The 20,327-nt window shown below is 36.5% G+C and overlaps 1 protein-coding gene across 1 annotated transcript in view; it reads left to right on the top strand.

The window, feature by feature from the left end:
• The window catches only part of USH2A (usherin), a 397,560-nt gene that overhangs the window by 222,693 nt on the left and 154,540 nt on the right, over positions 1 to 20,327 (top strand). Inside the window, exon 37 of the mRNA XM_086629442.1 lies at positions 14,277 to 14,456. Within this exon, the coding sequence (XP_086485568.1) occupies positions 14,277 to 14,456 (180 nt within the window). The remainder of the gene's footprint in view (positions 1 to 14,276; positions 14,457 to 20,327) is intronic.

Raw genomic sequence — 20,327 nt, 5'->3', positions numbered from 1 at the left:
TCTGTTTTTCTACCAAATGGATCTGTCATTCATTGTATTTGTTTAAGATATATAACTTTCCATCCAGCTGTTTGTAACAATATGCATATCTCATAGGAATTAAAATGAACAGCCAAGGAGCTTATGGGTTATTTCCGTGTTATAGTAAATTGTATTTAATTCTAGACAGTTTTCTAATAGGGCGAGATCATCTTAAATAATTTGCAAAACATTTGAAATTGCTGTGGGTTTTTTTGGGGGGTGGGGAATATTTATCCTCTTACAGTAGAAAAAACAATACATCAGTAAAGACTACATTGTAATGCATGAAAACAAGAGAGAACGTTCTAATTGTACAGACATCTTTACATTCCTGACTTTTGAATCCAATATAAATGTTTCTTAATGCATATCCTCGTTTTTCATTGCTGTTTAGCTCTGATACTGCCAATGATACTTATTTTTGGATTTTTAGATAGCATGGCAAGGCCTTGGTAAATAGTGTGTGCCTTTTCAACATTTATCAATAGCCAAACTGAAAGAGAAGGAAATACTATCGTAAACTGATTGAAAAGGTCACTGTGGAATTGCAAGTGTGAAATGTAGATACGCAGCATATAGTTTGGATTTTCTGCCAATAGAGGAGGATATTGATAATGGATTTTTCCATAGTTTGACCATGCTTTAACATGTATGCAAAAGAAATTTCTGTATCAACCTTCATTTTCTGATTCAACTGTTCATTCTTCTGACAATCTTTCTCTTTGAAAGTACTTGTTAAAATACAGGAAGGAGCTTTGTTGAGACAGATTCACCATTCTGATCTATACAGTTATGTTTCTGAGAAGATTATTTATTCCCAGCAAACTGCTTATGGGGAGTAAATATGAGTTTAGAAACTGAGGGCTCTGTCCCAATTCTGCAATGCTCAGGCAGCATGTTTTCCTGCAAAGACACAGGTTGCTTTGCCTCAAGTCATTTAATCCCAGTGCCTCCTTGAAAGAAGCCTTAAAGAGGAATGTGTTTTGTAATTGACTAGTCCAAGGCATGAAATACTAATATTACCAGATCACAAAAAGCTTTTCGCTCATTAAGAAGACCTAAAGTTCTTCTTATTATCTGATATGCTTACAATTCTCAGAGGATTTGAGAGGGAAAGAAACAGGGTCAGGCTCATTTCCCTCAAGTACTTTCCTCATTCAGCCCTATTTATCCTCAGAGTGGTTAAGATTAAATACAGGGTCATTTCTAATTGCATCTGGATGTCTGAAATTAAGTTCAAGTGCAGGAAGAATCAGGTACTACCTCTTTTCCAGAGGAGAGAGTTGGAGGAAATTCTTATCTTCCTACCTCTGTCAGATGACTGCGTTAGCACAAAACAAATCCAAATCTGTTGGATGTTGTGATGCATTTGAATGTATGTTTGACATAAAGAGAATCCTTAATTAACTGTATGGCCTTAGGGAGTTTCACAACACAAAGTTTCACAGTTATACTCACAATTCTTTGTTGCTCATGAATTTAGAAATCAATGTATGTTCTTTTTTTTTATCAAACTGGTTGTAACTTCTGTTGTTGACATATCACTCAAGGTTCTTACTTTTCAGCAATGTAGTTCATCTGGTATTTTTGTGAAAGGAGAATCGTTCTTCTGGTAGCTCTGTTTATTTGTAGATACTGTACCAGAAAGCTTCCTTACAACCTGCTCATTCTCTTAGCCAATTGGAGAATTCTGACAGCAGAATACAGCATTTTCTTGTAAAAAGGAAAAGAAAAAAACAAGGTACATCTGTAAACAAGTCGACTTTTACATATATACATTAGAATTTTGTTCATCTATTTTTTTTAGTTTAATGTTTAGCTTATATAAATAAAATGAAACACAGACCTTCTATTAACTTGACTTCTATTAGAAGCTTCTTCTTATAATCTCGATTGGGCACAGTGCTTTCAGCACACTCTCCAATCAGAATTTAGATAGGGAATATTAAGAATCATGCTAGTGCATAAAAGCAGCATCAGCTGGGGGAAGACAAGCCACCTGCAGATGCCAGCAGAAGTAGGGAGAGAAATGCTAAAGCCTCTTAAAGTTCCTAGCCTGTCTTGTGTTGAAGGCTTGAGAATGGAGAAAGAAAATTCTATGGGATATTATCTTCAAGATGCAGAATTGTTTTACATTTGGATCTGACAATTTAGGAACGTAAAAATTTTTGAGAATTATGCATGTTTCAAAACTGACTAAAACATTTCTGAGAGGCTTGTTAGGCCAATTTCGTAGTGTATTTCTTTTAGACATGTTTGTTTGCATAATTACTTTGCATAATTACTTTGAAATATAAATATCTAAGTATAGATTTGCATTTACAGTTGCTGCAACTGAATATGCAATACCTGACAATAGATACAAGTTCAGATGTCCTTTAATATTTGCAAGAAAGATTCTTTTACAAAACTGGAAGTATAGTCATTTCATAATATGTAATCAAAGTATATGATTTGTTTTCAGGACAAGCTATTTCTTCAAAAAGTTGCTATTTTTTTCCTATTGTTGAGTAGTTATTAAGCCTTTCCTCTCATGTAGCTGAACATTTAAGAAGCTGGTACCAATGAAATATGAATATTTTTTCCATAGCAGGTAAATATCAAGAGTGTTTTCTTCCTGCATTTAATAACTTATCAAAGATATTTATAATATCATGTGTTCCTGTGCCAGGGACAGACCATTATCTATTAAGGACAGGAAAAGTAATTCCAACTTTACTTCAGTAATTTAGGATTGCACAGTAACCCATACGTTCTGCAACCTGAATTCCCTAGTAGTAATCCTTGATTGTTATTATTATTTTAATACAATAGGCACACTAAATTTGACATTACTAATAAAAAAAATATTCTTTTCTTTAAGAAGCTGGCCCAAGAAGAGTAGAGATCCTTGACCTTAAAAGAAGGGTAAAGTTTTCAAAAGGATTGTGAATCTGGGAAATTATGGTGATATTAATTATATTAGTAATTTACCAGTTACTTTCATAGTATATAAAGAGATATTTAATCCATTTCCATTTGTTGTGGTACTATGATGTTGCATGGTGCCTAAGGTACCTTAGTGCCTTACCATGTTAATGTACTCCGTGTAGCACAAATAGCATCCTAAACAGGAACAACCAACAGGGAGTTTGAGCAGTTCCCAATGGAATGTATATAGAGGCAGAGGGACAGCAAGGCAAAAATTGTCAACCTCACTGTAGGCAACAGGATTGAGATGTTCATCATCACCACCTGCTGCTTTAGAGAGACACCTTCACCACTCCCAAAGTAGGATGCTTTTGTGGGAGCCCTTAGCGGCTTTTTCAAGTCAGCCATTAAGGAGACTCTTCCTCCCTCATTCCCTCTGTCTATCTCAGTTTTTGCTACAAACATTGCTAATAAAGCTAACTACCCCTAAAGATGTTTGAGGATGAAAAAAGGGGATCCGCGATCCATTTTCAAATAGTCATCTTAATCTATTCACTAGAGCAGGACTTAAGGGTATTTTGGCACTGAGTAATGTGCCATTTAAAGTTTGATTTGCATGGCTAAAAACCTCATAGTTTTGCATGCACTCTAGGATGAGTATTGGGTGATGCTTAGTCAAGCTTCAGTAGATTTTGAACAGCTTTGCAATACACCATCTACTAGAATGATTTCCATCAGCAATGGATATGCTTTTCTTTTCCATTCCTTGGTATAGGTGTCTCAGAGGAAAGCAAAATGAAAGCAGTCTAACTTCTACATTGAACTTTTTCTTTGGTGATCACTCTAGCATCAGACTGCAGATAGTGTTTTAACTGATCTTCTGCATCTCTCTGTTCACATGGTTATGTTTTTGTCCGCGTGCAGAGTGGTCTGTTTCTATATTGTAATAAGTAATTTATTGGCTTTCAAACTATAAAGCAGATACATAAGGCTGAACCCCATTTCTGTGAGGATCGTATTATCAGTTCTTACAGACTGAAATTCCTAGTGACTGGCAACAGCAGAACAGTCTCTGAGACCATGCCTGGTTCCTTGGAATAGTCTAGGGAATAATAGCAATCTTCTGGAGATGGTGCTAGTAAACAGTATTGAGTAAAAGGGAATTTGCCGATCAGTTCTCCAAGGGAAACAGTCTTTTAGTTAATGAATGTCTCTTAGAGTTTTTAACCCACATGAAGGCTGAGGCTACATCGACAGTGCTTAGGTATGGCTTAGGTATGTCTGGTGTGTATATATATATATCTCTCCTGAATTTAAAAAAAAATTATGACATCGGACACAAAATTATTAGTGTCAGCGATGTAAATACATGACCTTCCAAAAAATAATCTGACTAGAGCTTTCACAGACGACGAAGTTACATTTGGATACTTATATGTGTTGGTTTCAGACAAATATGCTTCTCTTTAGAGCTTAATGTAAAATCCATCTATTTCTCAGGTAGAAAAAGCATGATGAAAACTGAGGTTTGACAAGCTTTGATGAAGTTTTTATTTCAACTGTATAAGGGGAATCAAATTTGTTTTTGACTATAACTTTCTAGTGTTATGCCAGAAAGATCAAGATACTACAATAGGTCATCCATTTATAGGGATGATCATGTGCAGTTGATATGGCGGTTTATGTTACTCTATGTGTTTTTGCCCTAAATAGACTAGAGGGAGCTACTCTATAAGTAACTACAACAAACACTCACCTAAGTGATTCTGTGGTCCTTTCATCTGCAAGTGCATCATTTATGATGCCTTATGTAAAGTGACTGGAAAAACCAAAAGAATGCCTTATGTAAAATAAAAATCTTAGATCAAGTTTAGAGCTTCATTCCTTCCAAAGTATTACAACTAAGTGTAATGGCATTTGACAGTATTGACATTTTTTATATGACTTCTTTCAGCTAACTCAGCATTCTGAAAAAATAAATAGTGTTCTCCTTTTGTGATTGAAAGGGTTAAATAGTACCAATTCATTACCACTCACAAAAGGATTTATTTTGTTCTCATAAATCAGTTTTATCCCACATTTTTATTATTCCCTTGGGTCAGCTGCTCCAATTGAAATCAATACAAGTGCAAGTGACACAATCAATCTAGATATTTGATTATGGATTTGAGACTCCCAGTTCTGCTCTGTGTGTTTAGCTAGTCTCCTTCTGATAGTGTCCCTGGAGAATGGAAAATTCTTATTGGCATCCATGAATTATGGGCATAGATTCAGAAACCAGATACTGTGATAATCTCCATTTATGTACTGCTGCAGCTAGGGAAAGAATGTTCTAACCACAGAAAAACAAACTTGAAGATTTTAGAGCTAACTGTTTCTGAAGTTTTGTAGTGTATATAATCTCTCCTGAAATAAACTTTATAAAGTTTGATCATTTGTCTATAAAACCCCTCAAACAAAATGGGTTAAATCAATAATTATATGCTCTATCATCAGCTTAACGTCACAAGTACAGCAAACATTTTTGCGACTTGATACTTTCTGGTCATTTATAGACAATGTGATATTATGCCACTTGGGGTACTAAACTGTGCTGAGACACTTTCTCCTGTTCATGTTGGGGTAAGAGCACCTGAACACTTGAAGCCTGTGTGAAATCCACATAAGTTAGTTCTATTCATAGAATGCCTTCCAGAGTTGGGTGGCCTCACTCTATTTTACGATTTCTTTAGGTCATGGACTGAGTTCTTACAGTGTGTCCTTACAACGCTAAGTACAGTGTACGTGTGTGTGTAAGGGGATCCAGGACTGATGCCCCTTGGTGCTGTTGCAGCAAAGTGAGTTACAGTACAGATAAATATACTTACAGCAGAGATTTAACACTATACTGAATAACTGGAAGGTCTAAATGACACAGACTCAATTGCAAGACTCATCGCACATTTCTATATTTATGAAAGAGTAATGAGAAAACCTAAAACTGAATTACCTAAAACTGTAATTCAAATTAAAAAAGTTTCTTCCTGACAGTTTCATCTACAAATACAGAGTTTTGTCAGTTGAAAGCCTCAGGACACTGACTGGAAGCTTAAAAGGGTAGATGAGACCACACCCCAACATTCTTCTCTGTCTGCCATTGTGACGGAGCCTAATCTCATCTGTATTCATTAACTATCCATGGGGTCAGTGCTAAATTTCTTGTATGAGCTTTCCCATCAAGCTGTGGACTTTATTCATGTTTCAGTCCGTAGAATTAATAAGAATATACATGCACATTCCTTTATGTTTGTGACACTAATGATCACTTATTTCTACTGATCGGAACATGTTTTCATCATAATCATTACCCCTGCTTTGCCTTAGGGTTCTTGAAGTAGTCTACAAATTTTTCATGGAATCATAGAACAGCTGAGGTCAGAAAGCACCTCTAGAGATCATCTAGTCCAACCCCAGCTTCTTCAAGCAGGGTCAGTTGGAGCACATTACCCAGGACAGTGTCCAGCTAGGTTTTGAATGCAACTAAGGATGGAGACTCCACAACGTCTCTGAGCAACTTGTTCCAGTGTTAGACCAACCTCACAGAAAAAGAAGTTTTTTCTTAGGTTTAAACAGGATTTTTTGTATTTCTGTATGTGCCCATCATGGCCTCTTATTCTATTGCTATATTGAGAAGTGTCTGGCTTCTTTACATCCTCATATCAGATATTTATACACATTGATAAGATTTTCCTCTGTCCAGGCCTTCTCTTCTTGAGGCTAAACCACCTCAGTTGTCTCAAACTCACTTTGTGTGACAGATGCTTCAAGCCCTTAATCATCTTTGCAAGGACTCCACTCCAGTAAGTCCATGTCTGTTTTGTACTGGGGAGCCCAGAAATGGATGAGCACTCTAGATGTGTCTCACCAGGGCAGAATAGAGAGGAGGGATCCCTTCCCTTCATGTGCTGGCAATGCTCTTCCTAATGCAGCCCAGGAGTCTGTTGGCCACCTTTGTCGCAAGGACTCATTGCTGGCTCATGTTCAACTTATTGTCCACCAGGGCCTCCATGTCTTTTTTAAAGCAGAAAAGCTGCTTTCCAGCATCAGACTCCAGTCTGTACTGGGGCCAACTCAGAGTGACAAACAGAATGTTTAACGTGCATTTCATATGTCTCAAGACAGCTGAAGATAGCTGTATCAAATTTAAGTCTGTGAAAAGTCACAGAAGGTGCAGAAGGTGCCTTTGCCTGCTTTAAAGTGAGGGAAACTGAGCTGTCAAAGAAACGACTGGAGTAGTAGTTAGAAAGTACATCTGGGTCTTCGAGCTTTCGGATTTCTGCTGTATGTGGCCGTAAGGACTTTCATCTTGCTCTTTAAATATTTTATATTTTTCGGTCTTAAAACTAAAGTTGTCTTTAATTACCAAGGAAAAAGCTAAGGTTTTTCAATGCAGATAATGGAAACTGTTCATTATTTACTGGGAAATGAATATTTTGGATTCATGGGTTTGCCAGTTTGCCACGGTGCTTTTAAATTACCCATCTTGCTTCATCCAGCAGCTCCCCGTATCCCATGAGAATAAAAGTTTCCTGTGATAAGAGAGACTTAAAGTTTTGGACTCAGTTTGATGGACTGAGACTGTGATCTGTCCTTAGGAACAATACATCTGTCAACTCAGGAGCAGAGTTAAAAATAGTGTTTTGGGAGATTGAGGCACAAAATCAGCAATGTACTCATCTGAAAAACAAACCACCACCAAACATGAAAGAAAAAAAACACAAAAACAAACAAACAAGACTACTGCAAAACACACAAAAAAGGCCAAAGCTTTGTTGAAAAGAGAAGTATGGTGTCAAAGCGCAGAAACTGCTTCATAAAATCAGTGTAACAATTGGGATGACAACTTGGAAAACAGTTTACTATTACAGTTTTTTGGAAAAGAGAGTTAGCTTACTGAAGAGAAAGCATTCATATTCACAGCATTTCCCCCATAAGAACTTGGTGCCAGGGAGCCAGGGCAGGTGCTCAGCAAGAATGAGACAAATGGCAGGATGAAGAAAAGGGGAGAACAAGTGACTTCTTGTTTCATTTTTGTTTTGCTATTCTGACATTTACTTTTTCTGTGGCCTAAAATGCTTAACCTCTGTATTCTCACACACATAAAAGCAGGCATAAAACTAACAGTAAATTTTTGTGCTAGTTAACTAAGTAATCTTTGTATAATTCTTTAGATCCTCATATGAACTGTTCCTTGACCTGGATTTTTGCTACCTTTATTCTTTGAGTAGTCTTCTGCTTCTTCCCCCAACACAAAAAGGATATGGAGCTGCTGGAGCGGGTCCAGAGGAGGGCCACAAAGATGATGCAAGGGCTGGAGCACCTCTGCTATGAAGACAGGCTGAGAGAGTTGGGAGCGATGGTGGATGAGAAGCTCAACATGAGCTGGCAATGTGCACTGACAGCCCAGAAAGCAAATCGTATCCTGGACTGCATCAGAAGAAGTGTGGCCAGCAGGTTGAGGGAGGTGATTCTGCCCCTCTACTCTACTCTCGTGAGACCCCACCTGGAATACTGCATTCAGCTCTGGAGTCCCCAACACAAAAAGGACATGGAGCTGCTGGAACGAGTCCAGAGGAGGGCCATGAAGATCATCCAAGGGCTGGAGCACCTCTGCTATGAAGACAGGCTGAGAGAGTTGGAGCTGTTCAGCCTGGAGAAGAGAAGGCTCCGGGGTGATCTTATTGCAGCCTTCCAGTACTTAAAGGGGGCCTACAGGAAAGCTGGAGAGGGACTTTTTACAAGGGCATGTAGTGACAGGACAAGGGGCAATGGCTTTAAACTGAAAGAGGGGAGATTTTGATTAGATCTAAGGAAGAAATTTTTCACTCTGAGGGTGGTGAGGCAGTGGAACAGGTTTCCCAGAGAAGTTGTAGATGCCCCATCCCTGTAAGTGCTCAAGGCCGGGTTGGGTGAGGCTTTGAGCAACCTGGTGTAGTGGAGGGTTTCCCTGCCCATGGCAGGGGGGTTGGAACTAGATGATCTTTAAGATCCCTTCCAACCCAAACCATTCTGTGATTCTATGATTCATTCTACAGTGGTAATAGTTCTGCTTCTATGTGCTTGAATATTGTGGAGCAATGTTCTCTCTAATGTAAAAGAGGTTATCAGGGCCTGTATGTATGTAATGGAAACAGTATATAGACTGATAATAATATTTCAGAGCATGACACAAAGCCTTAAACTCACCCAAATAATACTTTTGCCAGGTAGCAGCGCACAATATATAATGTACTTTTGTGATGGAAGTCTCATGTTATCTTGAAGTAGTGATGTTGTAAGAAAATATTAGCTCGTTAAACATTTGTGATGATAAGTGTTTCAGGCTTAAGTATCTTTTAGGTGGAAATCTCTCTGCATTTCACAAATTATAGTCCTGTAATATCACTTAAGTTCAGACAAATCTGTGTGTAACATGAGGAGTCAGCCAGTTTCTAGGGCACCACAAATAGGAAGAAGTAGAAATCTTCTGTTTTACAAAGGCAGCTCAGTTTTTGAAGTCCTATAAGAATACAAACAAAAAAGTGTAAGGAAGGTGACTTTTAACCAATATCTTCTGTGTAATGACAGCTAGCTGTTGATGATTAGAGAAAGAAAAGCATGTGAGCACCCAGTGCTATTTTTCACTCCCATAGCCTCTTTGCTGTGCTCCTGACCTCAGCATCATAGTTCTGTCAGTGTGTTTGTGATTCTGACACATTAGACTGGTTATGTTTAAACTTATTACTTTAATAATCACAAATGCAATGGTAGTAATAAAAGCATTTAGTAATTTGGAAAAGACTACCCATGCATATGAAACAAGAGTTTTTACTGTTCAATACATAGAAAAGAAACATCTCAATTTATTACCTTTTTCCTTAAAAATGTTAATTTTTGATCAGATGAGAAGAGTACTTTTAAATGTGGCAAAATCTGGGGGAAAAAAGCAGGTTTTAAATGTGAGATGAATGCATTTAGTTTGCATGATTTCTTTTTTCCATTGCAGTCTTTGTCATGAGAATGGTTTCATGTTGTACCATTTCCTGCGCTCCTTACAACCTTTGTCACATGAATAAGATATCAGAACGCTAATGACTAATATACAGTATTCTGTGTCTGCTGATACTATACTGTACTACTGTGACCTTTGCAATATTCTGTATTCTGATTGGCTGTCCATTTCACCTCTTCCCCACAAGTTAATAAGGCTGTAAAAAGGAGAGAACTTGAAATGGCCAGCCAGTCAAATTACAGAATATTGAAAAGGTCAGAGCAGTACAGCACACAGAAAAAAATTATGGAATATATGAGGCATTAAAATTCTTGTGACAATGATTATAACAAGAATGGAAAAGGATACCCATTTATGTTATTTCAATCTAGTGAACCCCACAGGATGACGGACCCAGGACAGCAGTAATTTACGCACCACCGACCCACAGGAGCTTTATTCGCCTATTTACAGGAGTACTCAGTAACAGGAATGCACGTCTGCTTGGAATCCCTCTTAAAGTGTCCACCCGAAAACACAGTGAACCTTCAAACACTAATACTCACCAGCTAGACTGCTGTGTGAAGCTTAACGCTCTTAAACAGTAATTTTGCATGGAATATGTATTTATATCTTTATAATTTAAGCATGTTTTATTACTTGACTTTGTTTCAAGTATACATAAAGTATGTATATGGATATTCTTTAGGCCTAATTTCTTTGGATAATGTTTTCCTGAGAAACTGAGATACTTTGGTCTGGTATAAACTTGGAACAGCACAACTTTTTCTTAAATACCAGACTTAGCCAAAGTAGTCCCTCAGAAATACTAGGGGAAATATGGAGAGCTTTATGAGGCAAGTAAAAGAATAAAACCATCATGATGCAAACATATGGAAAGGTTAAGGAGCATGGGAAGCCTTTCATGTGTACAAAGGATTGAGCCTTTTTTGAGAGGTTATAGGAGATGGTGGCTCCGAGACTTTTCCGTCTGAATTCATCTTTTGGTAAGAGTGCTTGTGTATCTAAGTGTTGAAGGACAATGGTGAGCCAGTTCTAGAAGTTTTTCTGCCTCCTTAGTTAGGGTGATAATGTTAGCTGTGTCTTGAGGGAATCTTGCTTGTTTGAGCACTGGTGACTCTTCATGGCAGGAGTTATGAGGCAGGAATGAGGAGGTGTTCTAGTAGAAACCACTTGTCTGAAGTAAAACAATCATCTCTTGAGACTTTACCGGTGTCTGAGGCACCTACTGTTTAGGTCTGTGCCAGAGTTGCTGGTAGGCTGCAGTAGGACCTGTAAGCAGGATGGAGAGAAAAACACACATAAAAAATGGAAAAAAGAGAGGCCTTATCCACTTATACTCACAAATAGGGCCCACACTGGAGCAGTCTAGGCAGGAATGGCATGGAGCGATATGACAGGGTTATCGCTATATCACCTTCTGTCAGGCTGAACCTATGCGTCTGCATTTTCCAGCCCACTGAAAGCAAAGTTTAAGCAGTGAGAAGTGGCAAAGCTGCATATTGCAAATCATCCCCAGCAAGACCTGCATTTTAAGAATGTTGTTCTGATATTTTACTTGCCAGTAGCAGTAAGTTTCTTGGCTGGCAACCGGGTTTAAACACCTTTTGTCTGTAAAAATTCAGGTTAGGAAACTTGCATGTGCTCCTCAGCTTTTTATTAGAAGCAATGAAAAATTTCAAACTGCTGTGTTGTCTAACTCATTGTAAATTTGCAAGTTCATTTTTGAGCTGAATAAAATGGTTATGTAATTACATACTTCTCCTAATTATTGAGTAATTATATACTTCTTATAATTGCCGAGTAATCACTCTGCTATAACTAGAATTTAATGTTACAACTAATTGTATAATTACTGTATATTAATGTTGTTATCCAGGCAACGTGGAATAGAGTGTTATCCTTTTAATTCCTTTTCTGTTACTCAAAACTGTATTTTAAAAAATATAGTATAGTTAGCTATTGGAAGAAAGATTAATAGTGGAATAAAAATATCAGCAGAGCAAGTACATGCTTTCATTCTGGGCCCAAGTGGATGAAAATAAAAATATTAACATGTTAAAACTGTACTGTAGATAGAAAAGGTTGGATTTTTTCATTAATTGGTCACATAAATTGCTGTTAGGGAGCCTACTTTTGTGCTTGAGATTTGACTTCATCCTATGTGCCTTGATCTGGCAATACCGGATTTTTAAACTTTCTTATACACTGTAGGTAAAACATTTTAAAAATACATCTCTTTTCACAGCCAGGTTAGCCCTTATGTTTTTCACATCAGTAGGACTAGGAATCTATATGTCAGTTGACCATTTCTAATGGCTTTATTGCTGTTAATAAAACAATAGATGCATATAACAGCCTGATGCTGTTGGCTGGGCGTCACAAATAGTAAGTTGCAAACTGTCTGATGGTGCACAGAAAAACTGTGATAGATAATGGGAGAAATGTCCTTTATTGGATTGTATCTACTCCCAAATCACACACAAGGACGGTTTCACAAAGATGCAGGAGGAGGGTTTGATATACAATTTAAGAGCTGAGATCAAGTAATGCAGATGCATTTTTCTAGTGCTGGCTGAGTAGTCTGGATACATAAGAGTAATCTCAGACAAAATAACTTTGCTTCTGCAGAATTGATGTGTCTGTATGTGGAATGTGTAAAACGTGGTGGTTGTTCTTGCATGATAAGAAGCTTTGCCTCTATTGCTGTTTATAAAACAGGGTCTCTCAGGCTAATGTAGTATTCAGTGAAATCCAAAATAAATCCATAGGTTTCATGAACTTCTACATTCACAGTACTGTAGTCTGTTCAGGCAGTCTGGTGCTATGGCATGGTGTAATCCAGGTAGAATTTGAGTAATAAGGAACTAGATTACAAGGCAGATCTATAAAAAGAGTTTTATAAAACTCCCTTTCCCCAAAACCTCAGCAAGTAAGTTTGCCATATGTTACCAGCAGAATAACTGAAAACATCCTTTGTGCATCAGAATAATGGAATGGCTTGGACTTGTACCATAAATGAATCACAGATTGTTTATAGGAATCTTAAAATTAAAAGAAAGTCCAGATTACTCACTCGTGGTAAAACATAACGTGAGCATGGCTGAAATGTATGGCATACATACGTTAGTGCACATCATAGAAATATGGAATATTTTAAAAACTGTTTCAGGTTTAATAACATTTCATTTTTAACTGTTCATTTGAAACTTGTATAAAAATGAGTAAACTCAATGAGTTTCACTTAAAATAATTGAAAGAGGATTTCTAGGGTTTTTTAATTCTGTCTTATTTAGATTTTGTAGAGGACTCAGATGTGAATATTCAATCTTCTGCCTGTGACAATACCTTAATTAATTTAAGATATTTTTAATAGTTATATGTTTAATCCCATTCTCATACCTGTGGTCTCAGACTAGTGTGACTCTGCTGTTGTTTCTAATGCAGAATTTCCATCGACTTCAATGTGAGAGCTCTCCATGGAATGATGGATAGTACTAATAATATTAATCATTTATATAGCACTTTATACATTCAAAATATTGGATAATCTTTAAATGAGCTCAGCTTTGCTGTCAGATACGTGACTGAAATGTTCATTAAGTCAAAATTTGTTACTTGACATACAATTTTGTTATTTTTCCAGTCTTACTCATCAAGTATTTTGAAAAGGTTTATTTTGATATTTTTGTAGGGTAGAATATTGTCTTAATTTTGAGATCTTAAAAGGGTAGTAAAGGACATGCAGGTTGCTGTGGTGTCCTCTGTTGATTTCAGCTGATAAACCGAGTACTTCAAATCCTTGTTTTATCTTTGAGAGGACTGCAGGACATGCTGGAAAACATGTTTCCTACTGCATATGACAAATTCTTATGTATGTAATGGAGTTAGCTTATAAACTCCCAAGGTAAGTGTTTTTCTAGTGAATTCAAGAAATTTTACTGTTTTTTCATAGGCATAAGAAACCTTAAAAGAACCTTAAGATTTTGAATTTGCAGTTATCACATAACTGTTCTAGAATATGAGTAATTTCTGAAAACTGGCTTCTGTTGGTAGTATATAGCAGTCAGCTTTGCAACTGCATGGTTAGTTCATTTGTTTTTCAAATTTTACAAGTACTACAAACTGTCGGCAAAAGGAAGAGAAAATGGTGAATACTGTTTTTTTCCCAAATAGTCCATTTTTTGGTGTTATTGATACCAATGGCAACTTTTCATTTGGGTGGAAATAAGACTTGGTTCATAAAGACAGATGCAAGGTCTAACATTTGCTTTTCTGCCCCCTCCCTCCTTTTTTTTTTTTTTTTTTACAACAGCTAATGCTGGTTATTCTATTGTAAATGGTACTCGGATGTTATGCAGCAGCAACGAATCCAATGTATGGGTACCCATTAAAGGACTGATTCCGTTTTCTAACTACACAGTACAAGTGAATGCTTCCAACAGCCAGGGCAGCTTGATAAGTGATGCTATAACAATAGTCATGCCTCCAGGAGGTAAGTATGAAAAAGTGCTTTTTCTGTGCATGTAACAATTACACAAGTACTCTGTTGAACAAAATGTTATTTATTATTGCAACTGAGGACTGGAAGTTCAGAAGAATATGTTTGCATTAGTAGTTCTTACTAACAAAATTGTTCTTTTCAGCTTCTAATTTGTCACATTGCTCCATTTAAGACCTAGGGGATGAAAACAGGTAGTTGTATAGATAAGATATTATGTGAGAAGTGCATTATATACTTCATTTTTTTGTATGTCAATGGTGGTGTATTCTATCATGGACAGCTAATCTAGTCTAAGAATATCGAGAGAGCCACCTGCATTTTGTAATCTGTTTTAGAATAAAAATTGTAAGTGCTGACAAAGGACAGTGCTTACTAGACTTACATAATTTGTTTCATTGTAATAATATAAACCATTGGTAATATATTGAGCCAGAATCCACAAACTGGTGTAGCTGTAAGAAAGTCAATTGCAGTGTGCTGATTTACAGTGAATGAGGCTCTAAACGACTTTGCATCTTATCTTCATAAAAATTTGAAATAAGAGAATTGAGCAAATACTCCCTAAAGACTGTGCGTATTTATTTTTCTTTTTTTTTAATTAAAGTTTAAATTTACAGCTGATGTATGTGTTACTTTTGCATTCTCTTTTCATGGCCATCCTAGTGAATTAGCTTTTTTTTTTTTACTAAAAGCCAGTGGAAACAATGATTTTAAGGTAATTTTGAATTCCACAGTGAGAGCCCAAGAAAACTTCATCTTGAGAGAGATGAAGGTATAGCTGATAAGCGGGTATTGTGTAGAGTCACATATATATCATTTTTTAAAAAAAAGTATAGAAGAAGAAAGGCAAATCCCATAAACCTTTACAGATCAAAAATACTGTTACACTTGGAAGAGTTTGCTTGCAAACAGATGGATTGGTTCTCGGGCCAAACCAACAGAAAGATTTCCGAAAAGTGAATAAATAAAATGCATAATTTGCATGATAGTTTACTGAGCAAGAAGGAAAAGGTAAATTCCCACATTCTGTACTTTTCCAATGTGATTGCCAAATTATACCTAATATTCACAAATATGCATTGTCATAATAATAAAACCATCTCTGAGTTTTACTACTCATTTAAGACTGAGCAGTAAGACACTGATACTTCTAATCCCAGTCTTGTGCATCAATTTTGCATGTAGAAATAACAAAATTTGGTAGTGAAAATTTTACCAAATGAGAAGGTAAAAGATCTTTACAGATAGGCAAGGATGTGCACAACTTTATGACAGCCATTAAGATACACTTTCTTTCATCATTAGATTGTTGTTGATTACAATTAGAAAACTTATAGCTTTGAAATTATCTTTTTTATGACCTTGTGGTAGTTTAAAAGCAATACCTCATTGATTAAATAGGTTTTAGTTCATGCTTCCTTTTAGTTAATGATCTGAAAACATATTATCCTGATTTACACATAAAATCATGCTGAAAAGCATGTGGCATTCACTAGGATATGTGTGTTTAAGTAGAATTAAATTAGCAGTGAGAGTTATTAAAGAAATCTTCCATACTATTGTCCACTGGACTGTGATCTGTAGTGAAATGAATAATAAATGAAGCAGTGCATATGAGAGAAATACTCTCACACACACTATATTCTTGCTATATGTGTACACACATACAGGCACACACACGTATTTGTCTTGGACAATGTGTCTTTACTATGATGTTTATTATAATGACTCTTTGAATGCCGTACAGTTCCATTGCATGCTAAATTATGAGTCTCACGGTAATTTTACACTGGGCTATATTCAGTGCCTTCACTTACAAACATTTTCTAAATCATTAAATGAAATCTAGATCCTACTAAAATCAGAAGGAATTTTATTTTTTACTTCAGTGGCCAACATTTCACTTCGACAGAAGTTTTGTTTGATCAAAAGAGTGAAAGCTGTCTAATTATATACAATATCACGGACTTTTAATGAGTGTTAAAATGTAGCATTCTCTTTTCAAGGGTAACAAAGCTGTTTCAAAATTGTGCATTGTGGGGGATATTTTACAGAGCTTGATGGAAGACTATTTAAGAGAGAGAGTGATAGAGGACAAAGCATTTTGAATTTATTGCAGATCACTGTTTTTCAATTATGATACAAGTTTTGTTCCAACATGCATTTCTTTTGTTTCATTTTTTATTTAAAATGTGTTGCACATAATATAAAGCACCAATTCTTTAGTGTTACCTGATTGAATGTATCTTAATTTCTCATCAAGTTGATTTGCCATGCTTAAACTCAATGCTTAAAAAAATAAAATAATCTTAGAAATAAGGAATATATTTTATCTAAGCTCTTGACTAAAATTGCAGTGCAGGTTCAAGAGTTCTTGGAAATATTAAAAAAAAATAAAAACTAAATCCGAATGTTAATCCATAAATATGAAACTTTCTTTTGACCCTTACCCTGTAGTGGTCTGGAGTTACTAATGGGGTTACGATTTCAACTCTTAATGGGACTCGGTGCATTAGTGTTTTGTATGCATGGAATTCAGCATTCAGTTTAATAAGTGGTTGACATTGGTGATGTCCCTTAATTTGCTTAAATCTAATTGGCTCTTTTATCAGTCAAACCTGTATGGATTGGCAATTGATCAGAAAGGGTCAGCCATGACTGTGCATGTACTTAAATGCTGGAACCACCAGTTAAAGTCACTGTTGCATAATAAGAAGCTGAAACCATGAGAACAAATGATCTTCAGAGTCGGAAGGCAAAAGGAAGCAGAGAAGTTTTTCAAGATGTTCAAGTTCAGAACAAAGGCATTATGGAGTATATAAATTTTAAATACACTGCTTTTTGCCTCAAGACTTAAAGCTTTTTTTTCCAGATGAACTGAAATCTTGTCTGAAACTGTCTTTGTTACATCAAAGAACTGCATAGAAAGCTAAAAGAGATGGAAGAAGCATAAAAGGGCATAGTTTAAAATGATTAGTGACAAATTTCATACTGCCGAGGTAGAAGTAAATTTTTTTGAGTTTTATATTTTTTTCCAAAAAGAATAGATTTGTTCTATTTATCTTGTCCTAACTGGCTTTGGTAGAAGTTGTAAAAAATAATATACTAGCCAGTGCTTCACATTTATTTAAGGATGCCAGCCAGTAAAAGATCTGGAGAAGACATTTTTTTAAAATAAATTGAATTAGGTAAATGAATTGAAATGATACAGTGCATAGAAAACTGCAAAAATCTGGGACAAAATCTTCTGTACGAGGTCCTTGGTTATATATTTTTCTTCTTAATGAGTATTATTTCTGATGTAGCGAAATATAGAGGACCCCATTAATTTAGAATTGCTTTCTAATAGGTGAGGGTAAGCTAAAAGAAAAGAAAGTTGCAATCAGTACTGGTAATAGTTTATACTCTAGTTAAATCCATTTGTTCCCTGCCTTCGACCACAAAAGCCCTGGTATGGAAGGGAATGAGAAGTCCTGCATGCAGAAAGAAAGAAGATAGATTATGTTGAAAAAAACGACCGCAAAGAGCGATAGCAGAGACAGGGTGCTGATCAGATGGGAAGCAGGAAGGTGGAGGAATCATCACCTCCAGAGCACAGAAAAGGACTGGATTCCCAAGTAAAGACAAGAGATGCGAAGCTTGTTGTGGATGGTAATTCTGTTATCACATTGCAGAGTTGTCTCTGTGTAGTTACTTGCGTTGGGATTGTAAACTATGAACTTGTGCTGACGTATCTATACAAAAGTCTCAAATAGTTGATATATATTCCCTATGTAATACATAAAAGGGAAGATACTCTGAAAAAAAAAAATTTACCCAAGCAGTGAAGTGTCTCTTTAATCTCTTCCATAATTTATGGAGTACGTTGTTCTTTTATATGCTCTGCTTGTGATTTGTGCAACATAGGAATACCTAGCTGTAAAAGACGTCAGATTTTGCCTTGGACTTTAAGCACCTTCCCTTTGCTGGTCCCTTGTTGTGTATGGGATGTTGCATGCCTCTGCCTACAAGCTTGGGCTAGTTCTCAGCAGCAAAAGTGAGCCTGTGTTCCTGTAGCTATCAATATTTGTTCAACACCTACAGAGGATGGTGTCCTGCAGCCAGAGGATTTCAGCCACTGTTAGTTTAGGTAGCAGCACCTCTGAGACTGGATATTGAACCCCATCATAGGATCATTGATCTAATTATGCAAACAAATGAGAATCTTGTCATACAACTTTTATTCACACCCGAAAGCATTTACTCATGCAGGTTGATTACTGAAGCCAGCAAGCCTCCTTAGATGAATGAATATTCAGTAAACAAAACAAACTGATGCTGTTAGGCCAGAATTATTTAGGAAGAAAAATCAAACCGGAATATACTAGAATCTTTCCTGTGAGACAGGTTTGTTTTTCCATAATGTTCAGTATCACATTAAGAATCACACCATAAAACTTGTTTTGAGACAATTATCTTTACTTCAGATTTCAGGTATTTGAGCCGTTAGTTGTTTTTCTCATCTCTCCTTTTTTCTATTATTTCTTTCTTCTTTTTTTTTTCCCCCTATAGACTTAGACTAAAATCCAACAGGATTCTTTTTGTTCTCTATCTTCTACTTCTTTTTCATTTTTCTTCTCTTACATTCTCTTATGCCACCTTGTAAAGGAAGAGCAGTAAAAACAGAATTCAAAAATGGAAAAATGAATGAAAGGTAGTTTAGAAAATAAAAAGCTTCTAGCATCGTTCTGTTTTATTCATTGCAAAATAAATTATATTTTAAAAAATTCCAAATTCTTAAACATTTGCATGATGTCTCTATAACTTGAGAGTATTATCATCGCTGATTTTGATGAAGAACAGGAAATGTTTTAAACCAAATTGTTGCAAACAAGTCAATGAGGGTGGGGTCAGAGGTGTTTAAGATAAAGTTCTTGGTGAAAAATTGTGACAATATCTTTTCTAGAGGTAGTTTAAGGAGAAAGTAGGATAGAGTAGGAAGGGGGAAAGTGCTCTCCTGCATCTCTCATCAATGACCTACCTAATTAAAAAGTGTTGGTGGCAAGCTGTGTAAATTGTCCATTCCAGTTCCTTTTGTCCAGAATGATTTCATGGGGATATAAGGGCAGGATTGCAAAAGTGCTTGTGTGGAAAAGTGGGAGTTGTTCTAATGAAACAATAATTCTTCTCTAACCTCTGCAGTATTAAACTGATTGTCATTTTCATTAGTTCTACTTTCTTCTTTTATTCCCCTCTCCCAGTCTGTTCAGCGCATCTTTCAGTGAGCTCATACTGTGTCTATTCTTGGGTTTGGGTGGGTGTTTTGGGTGGCAAGAGAAGAGAGAAGTGTCATTCCTGAAAGGTTGTGTGTTCAGTCTCTAGCAGTGGGAGGCACAGAGGTGACCACTTTACTGCTCAGTTTTCTAAATTGCAGCCATTTGGGGCTCGGCCTAACTCCATGCATCATAAAGGACCATCTCAAGGTTGCTTTATATTGAAACTTAGTGTAAGTCCTTACATGTAAAAGCGGAGATTGCCAGAAGGCAATGACACTGTAGCTATCTCTTTTTTCTTCTGATTGCCTTCCATTCCCATTGCACTCTGTCATTTTGGGACTAGGCAGATCTCCCATAGTTACAGCAATGCAGTTTCAATGTTCCAGACATAGGACACCTGTATTGATCAGCTCTGTAGGTTGCTTTCTGTCTTCCAGAGCTGCATGAAACAGTTAGGGCAAGAAGACCAAAACTGCAATTTTAGCTGCTTGGAAGAACATGGATGTTTTTGCTTGCTTGGGGAGCACCAGAAGAGAAAGGGAGAACCGTTCAACAGCTTGAAATAGCCAATTGATCATCTATAAGCAGGCAATTAACCTCCTTGCAG

Source organism: Tauraco erythrolophus, chromosome 2 (genome assembly GCF_009769465.1).
Source record: "Tauraco erythrolophus isolate bTauEry1 chromosome 2, bTauEry1.pri, whole genome shotgun sequence".
In the NCBI taxonomy this organism is placed as follows: domain Eukaryota; kingdom Metazoa; phylum Chordata; class Aves; order Musophagiformes; family Musophagidae; genus Tauraco; species Tauraco erythrolophus.
This window is presented reverse-complemented; position numbering and strand designations above follow the sequence as displayed.